General features: G+C 43.1%; 1 protein-coding gene and 1 long non-coding RNA gene across 3 annotated transcripts; one reads left to right on the forward strand and one right to left on the reverse strand.

Moving 5' to 3' along the window:
• Nucleotides 1-4,650: 4,650 nt before the first annotated feature.
• LOC127079071 (transcription initiation factor TFIID subunit 4b-like) lies at nt 4,651-5,499 on the forward strand. The gene has a single exon (XM_051019480.1). It carries the CDS (start codon nt 4,651-4,653, stop codon nt 5,497-5,499), a length of 849 nt encoding a protein of 282 aa, XP_050875437.1.
• A 526-nt stretch (nt 5,500-6,025) lies between these two features.
• Nucleotides 6,026-7,674, reverse strand: LOC127088092 (uncharacterized). Of its 2 annotated transcripts, none has more exons than XR_007790118.1 (3): nt 6,763-7,571; nt 6,204-6,673; nt 6,026-6,139 (listed from the first exon to the last, which is right to left on the reverse strand). It is a non-coding gene; the product is annotated as an uncharacterized LOC127088092 (long non-coding RNA). The 2 variants fall into 2 exon arrangements; XR_007790117.1 differs by having other exon boundaries at nt 6,034-6,139; nt 6,172-6,673; nt 6,763-7,674.
• Nucleotides 7,675-19,453: the final 11,779 nt, after the last annotated feature.

Raw genomic sequence — 19,453 nt, forward strand, 5'->3', positions numbered from 1 at the left:
ACTTCCCCAAAAAATGCTCAAGCTCTCGATATTCAAAGAGGTCTTCTTGGCTCATGGTGAATGTGTCAAAAGAAGTAGGGAACCCTAAGAGGTTAGTAAATTCTTGAATGTTATACTGATACTCCTTGAACATCCTGAATTGAATGAAATCTCGGTTTATTCCTTTTCCATGGTTTGGTAAATAAATCAGGGAGCTAAGGAATTCTAGAGTTAGCCTCCGGTAAGTAACAAATTGTCTCCGAATAGGAGTGGTTTCCCACCCTATTTGACTCAGCAGATATAGGACACTATCTCTTAGCCCAAGAGCGGTCATTGCACAATCATCAGCATAAAAACTTGGGTGCATCTCTCTCTCAGCAAGTTCTTCAAATTTTTGTCTCTGAGCTCTCCCTCGAAATTTGATACCCATGCGATCAATATGTCCCATCAGGTTAGTGTTAACTAAAGAAAAGGAAAACAAGAATTTAGTCAGGATTTGGCCAGATGCCGAAAGAAGAAAAGAAGAAAAATTTAATAAAATAAAGAAAATGAAGAATGAAAACTGAATAAAATCAAAAAGAATAATCAAAGAAAAAAACTAAAAATTTGTGGGTTGTCTCCCACGAAGCGCTTTGTTTAATGTCGCAAGCTCGACATAAAACTATTAAATGTTAATATATTAATTTTGGAGACAATACGTCTAAGTGCAGGACTTGCGAGTCTTCATTGTTTTCAGCATAATGATAATGTTTTAGACGCTTCCCGTTTACGATAAATGATTCAATAGATTTTCCTTTAATTTCTACAGCCCCACTAGGAAAAACATTAGTGACTTGGAAAGGGCCTGACCACCTAGAGCGTAGTTTTCCTGGGAATAACTTAAGTCTAGAGTTAAACAATAGGACTACATCGCCTTGTTTGAAAGTTTTTCTTGATATGCGTTTATCATGCCATTTTTTCGTTCTTTCCTTGTAGGTTCTGGCATTTTCGTATGCGTCTTGTCTAAGTTCCTCTAATTCGTTTATATCTAGAATTCGCTTTTCACCGGCGGCCTTATAGTTTAAATTTAAATTTTTAATAGCCCAATAGGCCTTATGTTCTAACTCCACCGGGAGGTGGCAAGATTTACCATAAATAAGCTTAAATGGGGTTGTTCCTATGGGAGTTTTGTAAGCGGTTCGATATGCCCATAAAGCTTCGGGTAATTTTGATGACCAGTCTTTCCTCGATGTAGCGACTGTTTTTTCCAATATCTGTTTAATTTCTCTGTTAGACACTTTCACTTGTCCACTAGTTTCAGGATGGTAAGGTGTTGCTACTCGATGTTTTACACCATACTTAAACAATAATTTTTCGAGTATCTTAGATATGAAATGAGATCCACCGTCACTGACTACTATTCTTGGAACACCAAATCTTGGAAAGATTATATGCTTAAAGAGTTTAATTACTACTCGTGTGTCGTTTGTTGGGGAAGCTATAGCCTCAATCCATTTTGATACGTAGTCAACCGCTACGAGTATGTACTTGTTACCGAAAGAAGGTGGAAAAGCTCCCATAAAATCTATTCCCCACACATCGAAAATTTCTACTTCCAAAATGCCTTTTTGCGGCATTTCGTCACGTCTAGATATGCTTCCTGTGCGTTGACACCTATCGCATTTCTTGACAGCGACGTGCACATCCTTCCATATGTTTGGCCAATAAAGACCGGCTTGTAGGATTTTAGAGCATGTTTTGGATGTACTTGCGTGTCCACCATAAGGAGCGGAATGACAATGTTGGATTATACTTTCTACCTCTTCTTCAGGTATACAGCGACGAAAAATACCATCGGGGACTCTTTTGAAAAGTAAAGGGTCGTCCCAGTAATAATGTTTTATGTCATGGAAGAATCGTTTCTTTTGTTGGTAGGATAAATCAAGTGGAACCACTCCGGCGACTAAATAATTGACCAAATCAGCGTACCATGGTGTAACGCATACAGCCAAGGTGGTCTCTACCTGTTCATCATCTCTATTTTCTTCCAAATTAGCTATAAGTTTATCGTACGAAAAATCATCATTGATCGATGTTCTTTCCGGTTCCAGGTTTTCAAGTCTAGAGAGGTGATCTGCTACTACGTTTTCAGTTCCTTTTTTATCTTTGATTTCCAAATCAAATTCTTGTAGCAACAAGATCCACCTTAGGGGTCTAGGTTTAACGTCCTTTTTCGTTAAGAGGTACTTAATGGCAGCGTGATCAATGTAAACGATTATTTTAGCTTCGACCAAGTAGGAACGAAATTTATCTAGTGCAAATACTACTGCTAAAAGTTCTTTCTCGGTCGTGGCGTAATTCATTTGTGCTTCATCTAGAGTTCTACTCGCATAATATATGACGTGAAGTTTTTTATCCTTTCGTTGTCCTAAAACAGCGCCTACGACGTAGTCACTTGCGTCACACATTATTTCGAAAGGTTCATTCCAATCCGGGGTCTGCATTATGGGTGCGGAGATCAATGCATGTTTAAGTGTTTGAAATGCTTCTAAACATTTATTGTCGAAGATGAATTCAGCATCTTTCATTAATAATCCGGTTAAAGGTTTAGTTATTTTAGAGAAATCTTTAATGAATCGTCGGTAAAAACCGGCATGTCCTAAGAAGCTTCGTATTTCCCTCACAGTTTTCGGAGGTTGAAGGTTTTCGATTACTTCTATTTCGGCTTTGTCTACTTCAATTCCTCTATTTGATATGATGTTTCCTAAAACAATTCCTTCTTGTACCATAAAGTGACATTTTTCCCAATTAAGTACTAGGTTTACTTTTACACATCGTTCTAGAACTCTTTCTAGGTTTTCAAGACATTCTTCGAAACTTTGTCCGCATACGGAAAAGTCATCCATAAAGACTTCCATGATGTTTTCGAGAAAATCGGCGAATATTGCCATCATGCACCTTTGGAAGGTTGCAGGAGCATTGCACAAGCCAAACGACATTCGTCGATAAGCGAAGGTACCAAAAGGACATGTGAACGTTGTCTTTTCTTGGTCATCAGGATGAATTGGTATTTGAAAGAAACCTGAGTAACCGTCCAGATAGCAGAAGTGAGAATGCTTGGCTAGTCGCTCTAACATCTGGTCTATGAATGGTAAAGGAAAATGATCTTTTCGGGTTGCTTTGTTCAGCTTCCTATAGTCAATGCACATTCTCCATCCCGATTCAATTCGTTTGGTTATAGTTTCTCCTTTTTCATTTTCGATCACTGTTATACCTCCTTTCTTTGGTACTACGTGTACAGGACTAACCCATTTGCTATCGGATATAGGATATATGATACCTGCCTCTAATAACTTTGTTACTTCCTTTTTCACTACCTCACTCAGGATCGGGTTTAGTCTCCTCTAATGTTCCCTAGAAGTTTTACAGTCTTCTTCTAGCATGATGCGGTGCATACGAATAAAAGGACTTATCCCTTTAAGATCGGTGATGTTGTATCCTAGTGCGGTTGGATATTTTCTTAAGATATGTAGGAGTTTTTCTGTTTCAAGTTTTCCTAGATCTGCATTGACTATCACTGGTCGTTCAAGTTCTAAGTCTAGGAATTCATATCTCAGATTTTTGGGAAGTGTTTTCAGGTCGAGGGTTGGTTTCTTAAGGCATTGCGTAGGATCTGATGTTATTGTTAACATTGGTTCAGTCTGTCTTCTACACGATAGTCAGACAATTCGTCATTTTTGAATTCTGTTTCTTTTATGCATTCATCGATGATATCCATGAAGTAACATGTGTCTTCTATTGCAGGTGCTTCTAAAAATTTGGAAAGAATGAACTCAATTTTCTCTTCTCCTACTTCGAAAGTGATTCGTCCTCGTTTTACGTCTATGATAGCACCGGCGGTTGCTAAGTGTAGCACCTCAAATTTGCACCCTACCTTTTGCATATTCATTTCATTTTTAGGTCATTAACATCACATTAACATTGCCTTAGCATTGCATAGCATATTGCATTTTATCATGCGAGACTGATCAGAAGAAGTCATCTGTGCAAGAGAGCAAGGGATTTTCATGTTGGAAAAAGTCCTATGGTCGTTCTAGAGAGCTCATGCGAATTAAGGCTCATGTTGTAGCAAGTTGGCCAAAGTTGGGGGTTCAGGAGCCCACAGTGCGTAACCAAGTCGGCTGAGGCCCATAAAAGTCAACCGTCTAACCAAATATCCATATACCATTTAGCCCATTTAACTAACCCATATCCGCATTTTAAAACCAAATGTCCATAAACCAGATATCCATTCAAATCCAATTCCTAATACCCATTTGATCCATTATTTTCAATACCCATTTGCATATCCATGACCTTCTTTTTTTTATCCATTTTTCACAATAAAAATCCACTAGAAATCCAAATCCTCTTACCAAATCCATATTTCATTTTTACTAATTCCTAATTTCTAAAACAATCCGTGTAACCATTTAATTCTTTTTCCAAACCATTAATGATCATTTACATACACATTTCAATTCATCCTTTAGATTCAATCCAAAGACAGTTTACCATCATAAACCATTATTTCTGATTGACAATTCAAATGCACTACAAACATTTCATCCATTAGTTGCAAAACTGCACTTTCATCACATAAGCCAATTTCCAAAATCACATGTATTCAAGTCCAATTTAAACATTTCACTAATGTCTCACATTACTAATTCAATTACCTACATTACACATTCAATGCATAAAAGTTACAACAAAATCCCAAAAAAAAACACACTAATCCATACCAATTCATACATTCCAAATTCAATTATTTCCATACACAAAACATGCATTCCAAATAACAGCATAAAAAAGGAACCTAACGACCTTTCTATTGAGCAGCAACATAGGCATCATTTATCTAAATTGCAGGGGTTGCCTTCTGTCAATTCCGGTCAAACTGAACAAGGTAGCGGTGTCAATCAAGGCACTGTAAAGGATGAGTTTTCAAGAGGTTCTTTAGCACTCACTAGCTTACCACCACCAACATCTGCTAGCTTGCTCCCAACTGGCTCTTTTATTTCTCGGATCCCAGCTAGCACTTCTGCTATGGTGTCTAAGGCACCTCTAAAAAGACCTCTTGGCCAGAAGAAACCACTTGAGACACTTGGTTCTTCACCTCCTCCTCCGAGTAAGAAACAAAAGGTGTCTGGGCCATCTCTGGAACAAAGCATTGCACAGCTTAATGATGTTACAGCTGTTAGTGGTGTCGATCTTAGGGAGGAGGAAGAGCAGTTATTTTCTGGGTCCAAAGAGGACAGTCGAGCTTCAGAAGCATCTCGAAGAGTTGTGCAAGAAGAGGAAGAAAGTCTGATTTTGCTGAAAGCTCCATTGCAGAGAAAATTGATTGAAATTATGACCGAGTGTGGCTTGAAAGGCATGGGTAATGATGTGGAAAATCGCTTGTCACTGTGTGTTGAAGAGCGAATGCGCGGAGTGATAAGTAACATAATCAGTATGCCAAAGTTGAGGGAAACCTACAAGAAAGTAACAGAATGCTAACTGTTAAAAGAAAAGCTCTAACAGCGCCATAACAAGGTAGCCTACCCACTGACACAAATGCCATGAAACCTGAAGCATCGAGTTAGAAGCGCATCATCCAAATGCAAAGCAGCAGAGCATGTTGTTTAAACTGAGGCAGATGCAAGATCCTCACCAAACCATGTTGCAGCCAGAAGTACTTCCGGTTTTCAAGCTACCTGACCAACAAAACAAGCCATGAGCATTCAATGCAATTCACCCCAACCAACCAAACCTTCTAACAAAACCTACAATCCAAAAAATGCAGCTCAATTCAAATCAATGAGTTTCAAAATAATAAACAGTGCATGAAAGAGCAGTTCAGGTAAAGAAGCAAGTCACCCAATGTAAGTCAATTCAGTTATCCATGGATCAAAAGATTGAAGGCAAATGGATTAGAAATTTGAACTTGTGGTAAAAACCACGTGACTTAATTCATAGTTCAAGACTTACCTTCATTTAAGTGCCAGCTGGATGGTGCAGATTGAGCCATTTTTTTTAGATTTAATTCTCCAATTTGCCCCTTAGATCCTGCTATATAAGCTGCAATCATTTGCCAATCATTTTTTCAGAAAAATTTTCCCTCTCATTCCAGAATCGTGTTTGCCCTCAATCCTTCAACCTCTAACAAACTTTTCCAGCTTCTCCTTCAACCTCTAACAAACTTTTCCAGCTTCTCCTTCAACCTCTAACAAACTTTTCCAGATTCTTCTTCAACCTGTAACAAACCTTCAACCACACTCTCATTCACCACCCAACTTCTTCATCAAAACCTTCACCAAACTCCAAATTCCAAAAAACATAATCTTCTTCAATTTCAACCATCATCAATCAACCACCACACCGCACCAACCTTCAATCCTCTGCCATTTCTTCAACCTCAATCCTTCACCACATTCCAACAATCCGCAACAAACTTCCAAAACCGTTATTCAACCTTCCACAGTGATTTACACGAGAACAATGAGATTTCAAAATCTCAGAAGAGGATGAAGAATTGGTAACAGAAGGAGTTTCTAAGCATCATTCATAAACCTCATCCAAGAACTTGCAACAGAAGTAGGTAAATACACGAGACAGTGAAACCGCGGCTTCGATCATGATTTCCATTGCGCCACGAGTACGCTCTCCCTCCTCGCTCTCGGTTTAGCCGATTCTGCAGGAATTCACAAAATGAATAATCACACAATCGCGACTACGGAAAGAAGATAAGGCGAAGAAAGAGAGAGAGCACCAAGAAAATACCTGAGACGAGCTTCCACTAACATCGTCGTTGCGTCGGTCGTCTTTGCCGGCGAATTCGTTGGTTGTTCTTGCTGGACTTTGATTCCGTTCCCAATCCGTGGTGTCCCTTGCCTCAGTGAATCCTCTCGAATCCAACGATCGAACCGCACCTTCCACGATTACGATTCAAGATACATGAACGCCGCGATTCAAGGCACCAGAGAACGGCGAGGAAGATTGAAGTAGAAGAAGAACAGGAGAAGTAGATCTGAAAGCTCTCGGTCCGCTTCTCGTCGGTGAACGTTGCGAAAGCCATTACGGTATGTGACTTTTCTCCATCGCCGTTTAGTTCATGAGCTTGCGTATTAGGATTCGGTTTCGACGTTTCGAGATTTGTTTAGCTCCGGGAGAGTTTTGTCTGAGTTCGTGTGAACGGGGGATTTGGAGGCGTTAATGTCAACGCCGGTGAGAGGAGAGAAGCGCTTCTAGGAAGTGCTTTTGGGAGAATCACGTTTGGAGCCAGCTTTGATATGCACTAGAACCGTGAGAGACTGAACTTGCTCTCTCATTCCATTGCCTTGCTCAGTATGGGCCCGGCTTCGGCCCAACCCAATAACCTCACCTTGCACCCCTGCGAATGGGCCTGCACCCCCCGTTTGGACCTGTTTCCCCCAATTACAAGGCCCACGTTTTTTATTATTGTTAGTTTTATTAGTTTAGGTAGAATCCAATTAGAATTAATCAAATTAGCAATTAATTTTAGCATTAGGATTTACTTAGAAGATATTAGGAGTTTTTGGATTAAATTAGAGGTTAGGTCTAGAATTAGATTAATTAGAAATATTAAAAACTGATTTTAGAATTAGTGAATTTGATTGGAAATGTTGAATTAATTTTAGAGCTAGGATGTTATGTTGATTTAGAGATTAATTTTAGAATTTAGAAACTATTTCAATTATTTGTCAAATTAGAATTAGAATTTGTTGATTTAACATAATGTTTAGCATAGTCCAATAGAGTTTTTAGAAATAAGTAGGTGTGATTAATAGGTTAATAGTTTAGTTACTGTTAATAATTAGAAAAAGTTAATTAGGATACTAGCTTAGAATATTAAAAAGAAATATTAGGTAATCTCTTGGATTTTTTAGAATCTTAAATCTAGCTTAGACTTTAATTGACTTTTGATTAGAATTTTGTAAATAGAAATTTAATTCAATATTACTCCCTAACTGTGAAATGACCAGTCTACCCCTAGGCTTAGAAATAATTCAATTTTGCATGCTCCCTTAATTTTAGGACATGTTAGTATTTGATTAAATGAGCTTCATGTGGAGTTTGAGCTTCTGTTTTGGATTTTTTATCCTCTTTTGACCCTGGGCTTCGACCTAGTGGTTTGGACTTATCATTTGAATTGTGATTTCAGGTTCAAGAATACATCTCCATGAGGGATGATGCTCCTTCATTTGAGCTTAACCATTTGTTGTTGTTGGCTAACAATTGTGTGTTTTGTAGGCCTTAATGGGGGATTCACTTGTGCTTGTGCCTTGCTCATTGTCTGATGATGCTTTGTCTGTCTGTTTAATATTGACTGTTGGTTGTTTGTCTATACAGTAGCTGATTGTTTTAGATTTTTTCACAGGTACACTTAGTTGCTCAGTTCTCTTAAGAACTTGCATTGCTTTGCTTATAAGCAATTGGCATTGAGGTATGACGTTTCTGACTTCATGTAGTCTGGAGACCCGGCTGTTACCGGGTCGGGCACACTGTCTGAAGTCCTCCTTAAGAGGCAATGCTTGTGTATGTTTATATTTGTCCCAAGCAGGAAAAGTCCTCATTTGAGGCAATTGGTGGAAGGTAGGGATAAGCAATCTATCCCCCACTATTCTGTGAGTCTTCTCCTTGCTCCCATTACATGGTTGTAGCATTGAGATCCCAACCCAAGATCTTGTACATTGTACAGTCGAGTCTATGTCCTGAGTGTAGAAGGGTCCCCCCATTCTGGACCCACGCTCCCTTGTCTGATGCTCTCTCTGACTTGAGATAGAAGCAATGAGGCACACCCCTCATCACCTTTCATCTAGCTTCACCTTAGCCCCTCAATGGCAAGGTTAAGAGCTAACTTGACCCCGATACAGAGGCTTGTTTGTTGAGGTTGATATGACCCCTCGACTAAAGCCTAGCCCTGATGTTTGAGCCCCTTGTTGGTGTGTTTATTTCATGCTGTATATGTTTGTGTGGTGTGATTGTATCCCCTAGGTTTGCTAGACTCCGCGTAGTCTCGTTTGCATGTCAATTAAGGTAGCACGGTTCCTTCGTATAGGACTTCCTTTCTTGCTTGAGCTTTCCTAAAACACAAACAAACATTATCCCCTCTTAAGGATACGTCAACTCCTTCTACTACAGGTGAGTAAGTCTCCAAAGGTCGAGCATCAGGTAGATTGCGTAGTGACGTTGTCCACTTAAAAAACACAAACCAACAGGAATAGTTTAGCCGAACTACGGCAACTCTGATTCTCATGTCCAGATGAGATACGTAGGCACGAGATGCGATGTCTTGTCGAGTTTGACTAACGACTAACACTAATGCTTTTCTCTCGCCCTCGTTGCGATTGAGACTTTCCCTTTCTCTTGCCCTAGTTGCAATCGAGACCCTTTTTCTCCTTGCGTGTGTAGGAGATGGATGTAAGCCCAGCGAGTGGCATTCCACATCCTGTGTTTTGTTGTGTGCTTGGAAGCTGATGTAAGTCCATCGAGTGGCATTCGGGTTCCTTTAGTGTGTGTTTTGGGTTCTGATGCTGACATAATTCCATCAATTGGTTGTCGGGCTCCATGTTTGCCCTTTTGAGTGTGTTTTGGTTCGGATGCTGATGTAAGTCCAGTGGTTGGCATTCAGGCTCCACGTTTGCCTTTGCCTGTAGTTGTTTGCGTGCGTGTTAGCCGAGCTACGAATGCTCTGATTCTCCTTCGTCCAAAGGAGATATGTATGCATAGGACGCGACATCCTAGCGAGCATGTGTCGTTTCCCCAGTCCGAACTACTTTGACTCTGATGTCTATGCCTAATAGACTAAGTAGGCCCAGGATACGATGTCCTGCCGAGTCAGTCTCGTTTGTTTCCTTGTGTCTCTTTCAGCCTGTGTAGATGTTTATTTGAGCAGTGTTTTAGCAACCATTTTCCTTCCTATTGTGCGTGGATCCCGTCGAGTACGACGGATGCGTAGGGGTGCTAATACCTTCCCTTCGCATAACCGACTCCCGATCCCATTCTCTTTGGTCGCGAGACCACGTCTTTTCCAGGTTTACTTCGAGCGTTTCCTTTCCCTCTTTTGGGATAAATAACGCACGGTGGCGGCTCTGTTGTTCTTCGTTTCCCGCCGGTTTTTCGCGTAATGCGACAGCTGGCGACTCTGCTGGGGACACTAGAGAAGTTGACCTGTGCTGGTCCTTCTTCCCTAAGCGAGTCTCTCCTAGCGCTCTCTAGTTTAGGGCTTTGGTTGTTATATGCTGCTTTATTTATTGCATTCATTTCATTTACTGTTTGCATTCAATGTGTGCATTAATGTTTGCATTCATTCATTTTCATCTGCTGTGCTGGCTGTGTTTTCTCTGATTGGGGGTGGGTGTTACTTGAGGTAAAAGGCCCAATACCCAGGCTATGAGTGCAATCTAGGAAACTTAGGAATAGAGTGATTCATGGGAAGCGGGTGGTATGGCGCCACTTAGCGGAACATTGATATCACGAGCAGTTCAGACCCTGGTGGGATATTATCGGTGCATACATCGGGTGTGCACAGGATGATATTCTGCGAAAGGTTATTTATGCTGCGTTTCTCTTGACCTTACCCTGACCTAGATGACACCCGTGAGTGGGGAGGGAATGATCATTACAGGTACAGTTGCTGACTGGTCGGTGACTTGTTGGTGACTCTTGGTACTAATGGTGACTGTGAATCATGGACATTTATTTCTGGGACGCCGGAGTTCTGTCCGTGGTTTATCAGTGGGTTCCGTTTATTTCGGATCCCCGGGTTGAATTGAGAGTACCGGTTCAGAGGATCTGATTGTCATCCGTTCAGTGGATATTCCTGTGATGGTAGTGATGTAATCTCCAGTTCCGTTTATTTCGGAACTCCCCAAGTCGGATTTATGGTGACTCAGTTGACTGTGACTGGTTCAGAGAATGGGTCTTCAGATTACTGGGTGGCACAGCAACCTGCATTCATGCATTTGCATTGGTCTCATTTCACATTCATCTGCATTCAACTCATGTCTGTCCGTACTCAGGGTCCGTTATTTTTAATTGAAACTCGGGTTGAGAGACATCTAGATGTCATTGTTGATAAAATTTTATCTGTCTCGATGAAACCGGAATCAAAGGACAGAATATTCCTAGTACGGACAGACATTGCATGTGTGAGTCATACTAACCCATTTGTTGTTTTGTAGGTTTCAGTACTCAACCGGTGCGCATAGCTTGTCTGTTCAGATAACCTGCTAAAGGTCTACCAAATCCAAGCTGATGGATCTTCCCAACGCCGACATCCTTGAGCTGAAAGAGATGGTGAGGGACTTGTTCAGTGTGGTACAAGGGCTTGCCTTGGGGCAGAAAGCCATGGCCGAGAGATTGGAAAGGATTGAGAAGTGGCTGATAGTGGAGAAAGTTCAGGGGAAATCTCTGTCATCCGAAGTGAACAAACCCACTGGTACTACAGCAAAGAAACTCTCTGACATTGGTCCTTTCAAGAAAGAGGTTGAGTCAGTTGGTATGCCGGTTAAAAGGGAACGCAGTCAGAATCGCTATCATCCTTATGCGGCCACTGTAACCATTCCTGTTGGTAATCCACCTGCTCAACAGCAACAACCACCACCTCAACAGAGGGCACCGAGAGTCAGGAGCCAGGTGAAGAAGAAAAAGGAGGAACGCCAGTTTGAGGAGCCACCTGTGACTTATGCCCTCCTGTTCCAGAGGTTGATGGATCTTGGTTTAATCCGGCCAAGGATATTGGTCCCCATAGAACGGCAGAATAGGCCTCCAAACTATGATGAGAATGCTAGTTGTGTGTTTCATTCTGAGATGCCCGGACATAGCATTGAGGGCTGTAGAGCTTTTAAGCATGTCATCCAGGACATGGTGGACTCTAAGACCATCAGCTTAGCACAGATCATGAAGGGGGATGTCAACCCTGTGCCCAGGCAGGGTCCTGTGAAAGTCAAGATGGTAAAGAAGGCCAAGAAAGGGATGGAGGTGACTGAGAAAGATCAGTTAAAAGTTCCAATGGCTGTGGTCCCCAAATCTCTGATGCAGGATGGAGCTTTCCCTGCTGTTGATGACACTTGTGCAACCGTCACCACAGGGGGATGTATGCTGACAGGAGATACGACCCAAAGGATGAAGGAAGTAGAACTGGACAATGAAAAAGAAACACCCAGTCAAGCAATCGAAACCGTCAAGGCGGAGAGTGCTCTTGTGGCTGGGAAAGAGAAGAAGTTGTCCATCTCTTCTTACAAACAAGCCCTAGAGGTGGTGAAAAACCAAGAGGCCCGAGGTTGGGGAAGGATCATTGACATAGTGGTAAAGGCAGACATGTTCGGGATCGGTTATCCAGATCAAGAGTCGTCTAGACCAAACAGAGGACGTCGTCCACCGTACATCTTCGTCAGTGCAGGAATGCTAAACTCTGATCGTGCTTGTTCGGTAAGTGGAGAGATCGACCGCGACCGCGAGCTAGAGCTGTGGATAAAGTCGTGCGTACCAGGCGATTGGAAGGCCTCCAAAAGCATCCCTGTCACTCATCCGGAGGAGTAGTTTTTCTGTGTTTTAGATTTGTTTGCATGAAAGCCATACGTTTTGCCCGAAACGTACTGGTCCATTGTAAGGGCCACCTCATGTGTTTCATTGTGCAACATTTTGCATCAGTAATAAATGGATGTTTTTGTGATCAAAAGCGGTGTTCCCTGTTTTTCATTTTTTGCAGTTTTTAAAAAATAAAAATGGCAATGTTTTTCGTTTTTCTTTTGAACTTGTCTTGTTCCAACCACAAAAGTGATTACCCTCCTGATCTCATCGATAACAATTTGGTTACACCTCTATATGACTTCGACAATCCAAGCTATCATGCCGAAGAAGAAGGCGAAGAAGATTGTGATCTGCTGGAATTAGCTAGGTTGTTGAAACAAGAGGAGAAGGTGATTCAACCACACGAGGAGCGATACAAGAATTGTTATTCCAAGCACCGCCGAGGTCAGAAAGTGAAAGTTGAGGCCGCTTCAGAGGCAAGTCAAGAACAGAATGGTAGCCCTGTTGAAAGAGCAGGTTGATATCTTCACCTGGTTACATCGAGATACACCAGGGTGGAATACCCATGTTGTGGGGCACGAGCTACCATCGAGAGAAGACTATCCTCTAGTGAAGAAGAAGGCCGGTGCCACGGATCAAAGGGGCTACGGTGACTTTGTTTCATGGTATGACTCATCGTGAAAGCGAATGCCATGTTGATGACATGATGACAAAGTCCCAAGCAGAAGAGGGGCATCCGGTGGATCTGGGGCAAATTGTTTGACCAGATCGAAACTACTCAGACTGAGGTTGAGTCTAAATCAGTGCACTTATGGAGTGCTGTCCGGTGAGCTGCCGAGGCTTGTTGTGGGCAAATAAGAGGAGTCAAGGTCGATCCTGCTAAAAAAAAAAAAAAAAAAAAAAAAAACAATACAAGAAACGCCTGAACCGAAAAAGAAAAGAAATCAAATGGTCAGGTGGAATGGTGACTGCCAAGGGGCATGGAAAGGAAAATGAGTAGCAGGAACCTCTGATTCTGATGCCTTCCTTGGAAGAAACAACTGTCAATCTGGTATTTGACAGCCCTCAAGGGGTCTAGGAGGTGTGTGGTGGGTCAGCATGACTAGTCTTGTCGAAAAGAGCATGCAATTTACCTAAGCAAAAAGTTTATCGACTGTGAAACAATACACTCACTGCTCGGAAAAACTTGATGTACTTTGGCATAGGCTGCTCGCCGACTGAGACAGTATGCTGGTTCATACCACCTTGTGGATGTCCAAAATGGATCTGATCAAGTATGTGCTTGAGAAGTCAGCATGGACCAGACGGGTTGCGAGAGGGCGAATGGTGTCGACTGAATACGATGTTCGGGGTACCTCCCAGAAAGCAATCAAGAGGAGGGTATTGTATGGTTATCTCGCCTAACAACCCATCGATGATTCTCAACCAAGGAAGTTTGAAGTCCCTGATGAGGACATCTCGAGGTACTCAAATCGAAAGATTGAGAGTGACCGATCCCGGAGGAGGGGCCTGACCCTGAATCCGAACGGATTCTGATGTCTGATGGGGAGAGTTTAAAGTGAATGAGCTAGTGCTTCCCCGATAACATTTGAATGCACCAACGATGGTGGCTGAATACGAGGTTGGTATCCTGAGTGTCGTACTTCGGTACGTGCATCTACTGGGGCAACGCCTTTCTCACTCAGGTATGGGATGAGAGTTGTACTACCATTTGAGACCCAGGTTTCGTCGTGGAGAGTCTTGGTGGGACATAGAATTGAAAAAGGCTGAGCGGATAAGGACTCGGTACGACGCATGGAGCCTGGCTGAGGAAGAGGGCTGACAGTTACTTGTCATGGGGTAGTTGTACCCAATAAATGAAGCGTGTTGTTAACCGAGAAGTACGACCTCGTGGGTGGCATGGAAGAGATGTGGTGTTGAAAAGGATCCTTCCTCCTCAACGATCGTGGGGCAAGCGGACACACAGTTATGAATGTCCATTCGTGGTCGAAAAGGTCTCCTCTAACAGAGCCTTGTGGTTGATGACCACGGATGACGAAGATTTTCCATCCCCTGTGAATGCGGACGCAGTTAGAAAATACTTCGTGAAGGAAGAGACCCGCTGGACAAAAAGAATAAAAGAGTCCAGGCAAAAAAGGGCATCCCGGCGAACCAAGAAAAAAAAAAGAAAAGGTTCGGGCAAAAGTTAGGGATAAAAAAAAAAAAAAAACTGTACACCCGGCAAGTCGAAAACCCCACAAGGGCGACTTGGGAAAAAATGGGTATCCCGGTGGACTGAAACCCGAAAGGGCGGTCCAGGCAAAAGAGGGATTGAAACGAACAATTGCGTCTAGCATGATCGTTTGAGCTTTAGATGACTCGGCTAATCTCCGACAGAGATCGATCGGAAGCGTCTGGTTCAGAAGGCCGAAAGTGCGGAAAGTCTTGAGGACATATGGGGTGTAACCGAGTTGGAACCCGATGAGATCACGGTTCCACATTGCCATTAGGATAGGTTTTTTCCTTTTGTGCGCGATCACCTCTTTCTAGGGATTGCTTCCTGTGTGTTGCTCGGGTGTGAGCCATCTTTTTTCAGTCAATAAAATGCGTATTCAGTCAAATAGTTTTGTTTTTGTTTTCATTACCGCTTTGATTACGAAAACATCCGTTCGTTTTGATAAGAATATTTGCATTTTGAAACATAGAGGTCCCTTCCGATGCATGCTTAAAAGATTGAAATCTGGAAATCTTATTCGGAAGTTGAGTGACCAAGATGTTGAAGTGCTGGCACGCCTGGGGCACGCTTTTATCTAACAATCTCTTGTGCAGGTGCTGTTAGATATCTTCATTCGCTGGCAAGTAGTGATATGAAGCCTTTTGACAAAAGATCCCCACAGAGTCCAACCAGGGGCAAGGGATAGACGAACAATGAAAGAACGGTGAAAGGACGACGAAAGAAGGACGACGATCCTGGAAGGTTTAATCAAGAAGACTCTTCAAAGTCTGAGGACTGGGAAGTTTGTATAATCCCAGGAGTGCGATCCCCGTGGAGTACGGAGGAGTCGGGAATACAAGGTGATGGATCAGAAAAGTCCAGATGAGCCTGGGAGTTTTCAAAAGTGGAAAATCAACACTGTGGTAGGATGGTGAACACCAGTGTTCGACGAATCGAAGGGCGGCCCGTGTCCGATAAGCCGTATCTCCCTAGTGGGTTTGAGAGCGTTATCTCCCTGGCAGATTCGAGATCGGTACCTCCTCAGCAAGCCTGAAGGTTACCATATCCCCAGCGGAGTTGTGAGTCTGAAGCTGTCTTCCCAGCAGAGTTTGTGTTGATGGTTTTCCCTCAGCGAGGTCCCCAAGCGGATCGGATTCGGAGAATCATCCCCAAGTAGAGACAAGCATGGGTTGCCTCCCCTAGCAGGGTAATCGCCAAGCAGTTCGGGTTCGATGGAGGTCATCCCCGGCAAGGGTTGTCTTCCCCCAGCAGGGTGGAAATTGACGTGATAATGAGATCCTCAGCACAGTTCCTGGAGTTCCCCGGTGTTGTCTCTGGAGGGGACGTATTTTTATGCATTCATCATGTAGATAAGCATAACATATTGCATCATTAGTGCATAGCATTTCCGTGATCATGGGACATTGTGTAAAACAAAAAAAAACTCATGCATCAACATTGCAAACATGTCCATTAGCCCTAGGTAGTGGTGAATTGACCAAGATTGGGTTGTGGGAAAGAGTTTAGCATCGCGCCATTGAACCGGCTTCAGAGTTGGGTTCCCCAGCATGGTTGGGAGGTTGGTGTGTTCTCAGCAAGCGACTCTTTAGTCGAGTGGGTATCCCCAGCATTGTTACTCCCCAATTGGTAGCATCTTGCAAGCTTGGATCCATTTCCCTAGCAGATGTGGGTGTGTCTGATCTCTCCATGTAGAGTTGACCCTTTAAGCAGAAAATGTCTGTCATTTCCTTCTGCGCTCCCCACGAGTTGTGTCCTCGTGGATGACGGTTGTTTCCGTTCCCTCCCCTTGGGATGGGTTTTCCCTAGTGAGTTCTTTCCTCATTAGGATGAGTCTTGTTTCAGTATGCCTTTTTGGATCGATCCTGAATTGGCTTCCTTGTGGCTGTCTCCTGTTTTTCCCTGGGGCATAAATGAATAGTTGCCCACTAACCGGCACTCATTCATCTTATCCTCAGTGGAATTTGTTGGCCTCTACCTGCAACTGGTAGTTGTAAGTCCTATCTTTGTGGTTTTTTACCCACTAGCCGGTAGTTGTAAAATCCCACTTTCATCCCATGGCGGAGATTGTTTGTTGGCCTCTACCTACAACCCGGTAGTTGCAAGTCCTATCTTTGTGGTTTTCTACCCACAAGCTGGTAGTTGTAAAATCCCACGTTCTCCCCTTGGTGGAGTTGACCCTTTGTGCTCATCCTAGTTGATGACGGTTACTTTTCCGTGGTTTTCTGCCTACTAACCGGTAGATGTAATCCCCTCTTTGCAGTTATCAGTATCCGGTTTGCGGTATTGATATTCTTTTCCCCTCTGGATACTCGCCTTGATCAAGCAGTATTGTCCCCAGTGGGTCTCTCCCTTCCTTTTGGATGTTTGCTCCGAGTAAGCAACTTTATCCTCTTTTTGATTGGTCATCTTTTGCATACCTATCCCTGGTACCCTGATGCCTTTCTTTCGGTCGATTTATCCATTTAACAACCTACAACCCGGTTATGGATAATCTTCCATGCGAGTCTATTATCTACGTTTTGACGGCTATAGGTGATATGTCTCATGCGCTCTTGGGTCGAAGTCGTCCTCCCCAGTCGAGTAAGGTTCGTATTCCTTGTGGAATCGAATGTCCATCCTCTAACAAGACTGCTTTTCTAGCCCTCTTCAGGATGTTGAGTGTTTTGGAATACAAACCAATTCACGTTTTGGTCGGTCACCTATTTTCATACCTACAACCCGGTATCCTTGGTGTTCCTTCCTGTCAGCACCCGCGTGTGTTGTTTTCTTTGGTGTCGGTAAACACCATCTTTCGGTGATTTCCAGTCATGCGTAAGTGTCTGGTCTTCTTTGGTGTCGGTAAACACCATCTTTCGGTGCTTTCCCAGTCATGCGTAGTGTCTGGTATTCTTTGGTGTCTGTAAACATCATCTTTCGATGTTCATAACGTCGTCCCTTCCCTAGTGAAGTTCCTCCTCTCCGTTGGTGTCGATAAACGTCGAGTTTTTCCTATGCGTCCGTTGGCGTATAGTTGATATCTTTTCCCACAGGGTCGTCCCCAGAAGAATTCTCCTCTCCGTTGGTGTCGATAAACGTCGAGTTTTTCCTGTACGTCCTATGGCGTATAGTTGATTATTCCCCGCAGATCATTTGGTAATGCCAGATGATTCCCCTCAAAATATTCCTCCTCTCCGTTGGTGTCGATAAACGTTGAGTGTTTCCTAGTCGTCCGATGACGTCTGGTTGTATCCTTCCCCCAGTGGATCTACCTCCGCGTTGGTTTCGATAAACGTTGTGTTTTTCTCATTCGTCCGCGAACGTCTGATTGAATACCCTATTCCCAGTTCATTCATTAATGTCTGGTTGATTCCCAACCAGAATTCCCAGTAGACGTCCTATTCGGTTTCCGGTTGTGGTGCCTTTCCCTCGTGAAGCGGCTTTCTCCTTCTCCCTTTCGTCCGATGACGTCTGGTCGAGTCCTCCCTTTCATCCTATGATGTCTGGTTGAGTTTTCTCCTTCTCCGTTGGTGTCGATAAACGTTGAGTCTCCCTTTCATCCTATGATGTCTGGTTGAGTTTTCTCCTTCTCCGTTGGTGTCGATAAACGTTGAGTCTCCCTTTCGTCCTATGACGCCTGGCTGAGTTTCCTCCTTCTCCGTTGGTGTCGATAAACGTCGAGCTTCTCCCTTTCGTCCTATGACGTCTGGTCGAGTCTTTTCATTCATCCTATGATGACTGGTTACCTCTCCGTTGGTCTTGGTAAACGCTGAGTTTTTCCCCATTTCGTCCGCTGACGTATGGTTGTATCTCTCTTTTCATTCATCCTATGATGTTTGGTTACCTCTCCGTTGGTCTTGGTAAACGTTGAGTTTTTCCCATTTCGTCCGCTGACGTATGGTTGTATCACTATCCTTCCAGTCATTCAATAATGATTGGTTACCTCTCCGTTGGTCTTGGTAAACGCTGAGTTTTTCCCTATTCGTCCTATGACGTCTAGTTGTACCTGTCCCCATGTGGATTTACCTCTCCGTTGGTCTTGGTAAACGTTGAGTGTTTCCTAGTTGTCCGTTGGCATCTAGTTGAGATGATTTCTGTTCCCATTCGTCGTGTATCGATGTTCGGATGTGGTTGTGCTTTGGAAAGAAGAAAAACAACAAGAAAAGAGACAAATCCCAGCATTGTGCAAATTCTACGGTTCTTGGTATTCAATCCCTGTTTACCCTGAAAGTCTGACAGCCGTTGCTCTCATCCGTTCGGGTTCCCAGCTGATTGAATAGGGGCAGCTGTAGCACCTCAAATTTGCACCCTACCTTTTGCATATTCATTTCATTTTTAGGTCATTAACATCACATTAACATTGCCTTAGCATTGCATAGCATATTGCATTTTATCATGCGAGACTGATCAGAAGAAGTCATCTGTGCAAGAGAGCAAGGGATTTTCATGTTGGAAAAAGTCCTATGGTCGTTCTAGAGAGCTCATGCGAATTAAGGCTCATGTTGTAGCAAGTTGGCCAAAGTTGGGGGTTCAGGAGCCCACAGTGCGTAACCAAGTCGGCTGAGGCCCATAAAAGTCAACCGTCTAACCAAATATCCATATACCATTTAGCCCATTTAACTAACCCATATCCGCATTTTAAAACCAAATGTCCATAAACCAGATATCCATTCAAATCCAATTCCTAATACCCATTTGATCCATTATTTTCAATACCCATTTGCA

Source organism: Lathyrus oleraceus, chromosome 5, assembly GCF_024323335.1.
Source record: "Lathyrus oleraceus cultivar Zhongwan6 chromosome 5, CAAS_Psat_ZW6_1.0, whole genome shotgun sequence".
Taxonomy (NCBI): domain Eukaryota; kingdom Viridiplantae; phylum Streptophyta; class Magnoliopsida; order Fabales; family Fabaceae; genus Lathyrus; species Lathyrus oleraceus.

Bases quoted from the DNA above. Each gene is read 5' to 3' on its own strand.
- LOC127079071 (XM_051019480.1), top strand. From the start codon at position 4,651: ATGTCTCACATTACTAATTCAATTACCTACATTACACATTCAATGCAT.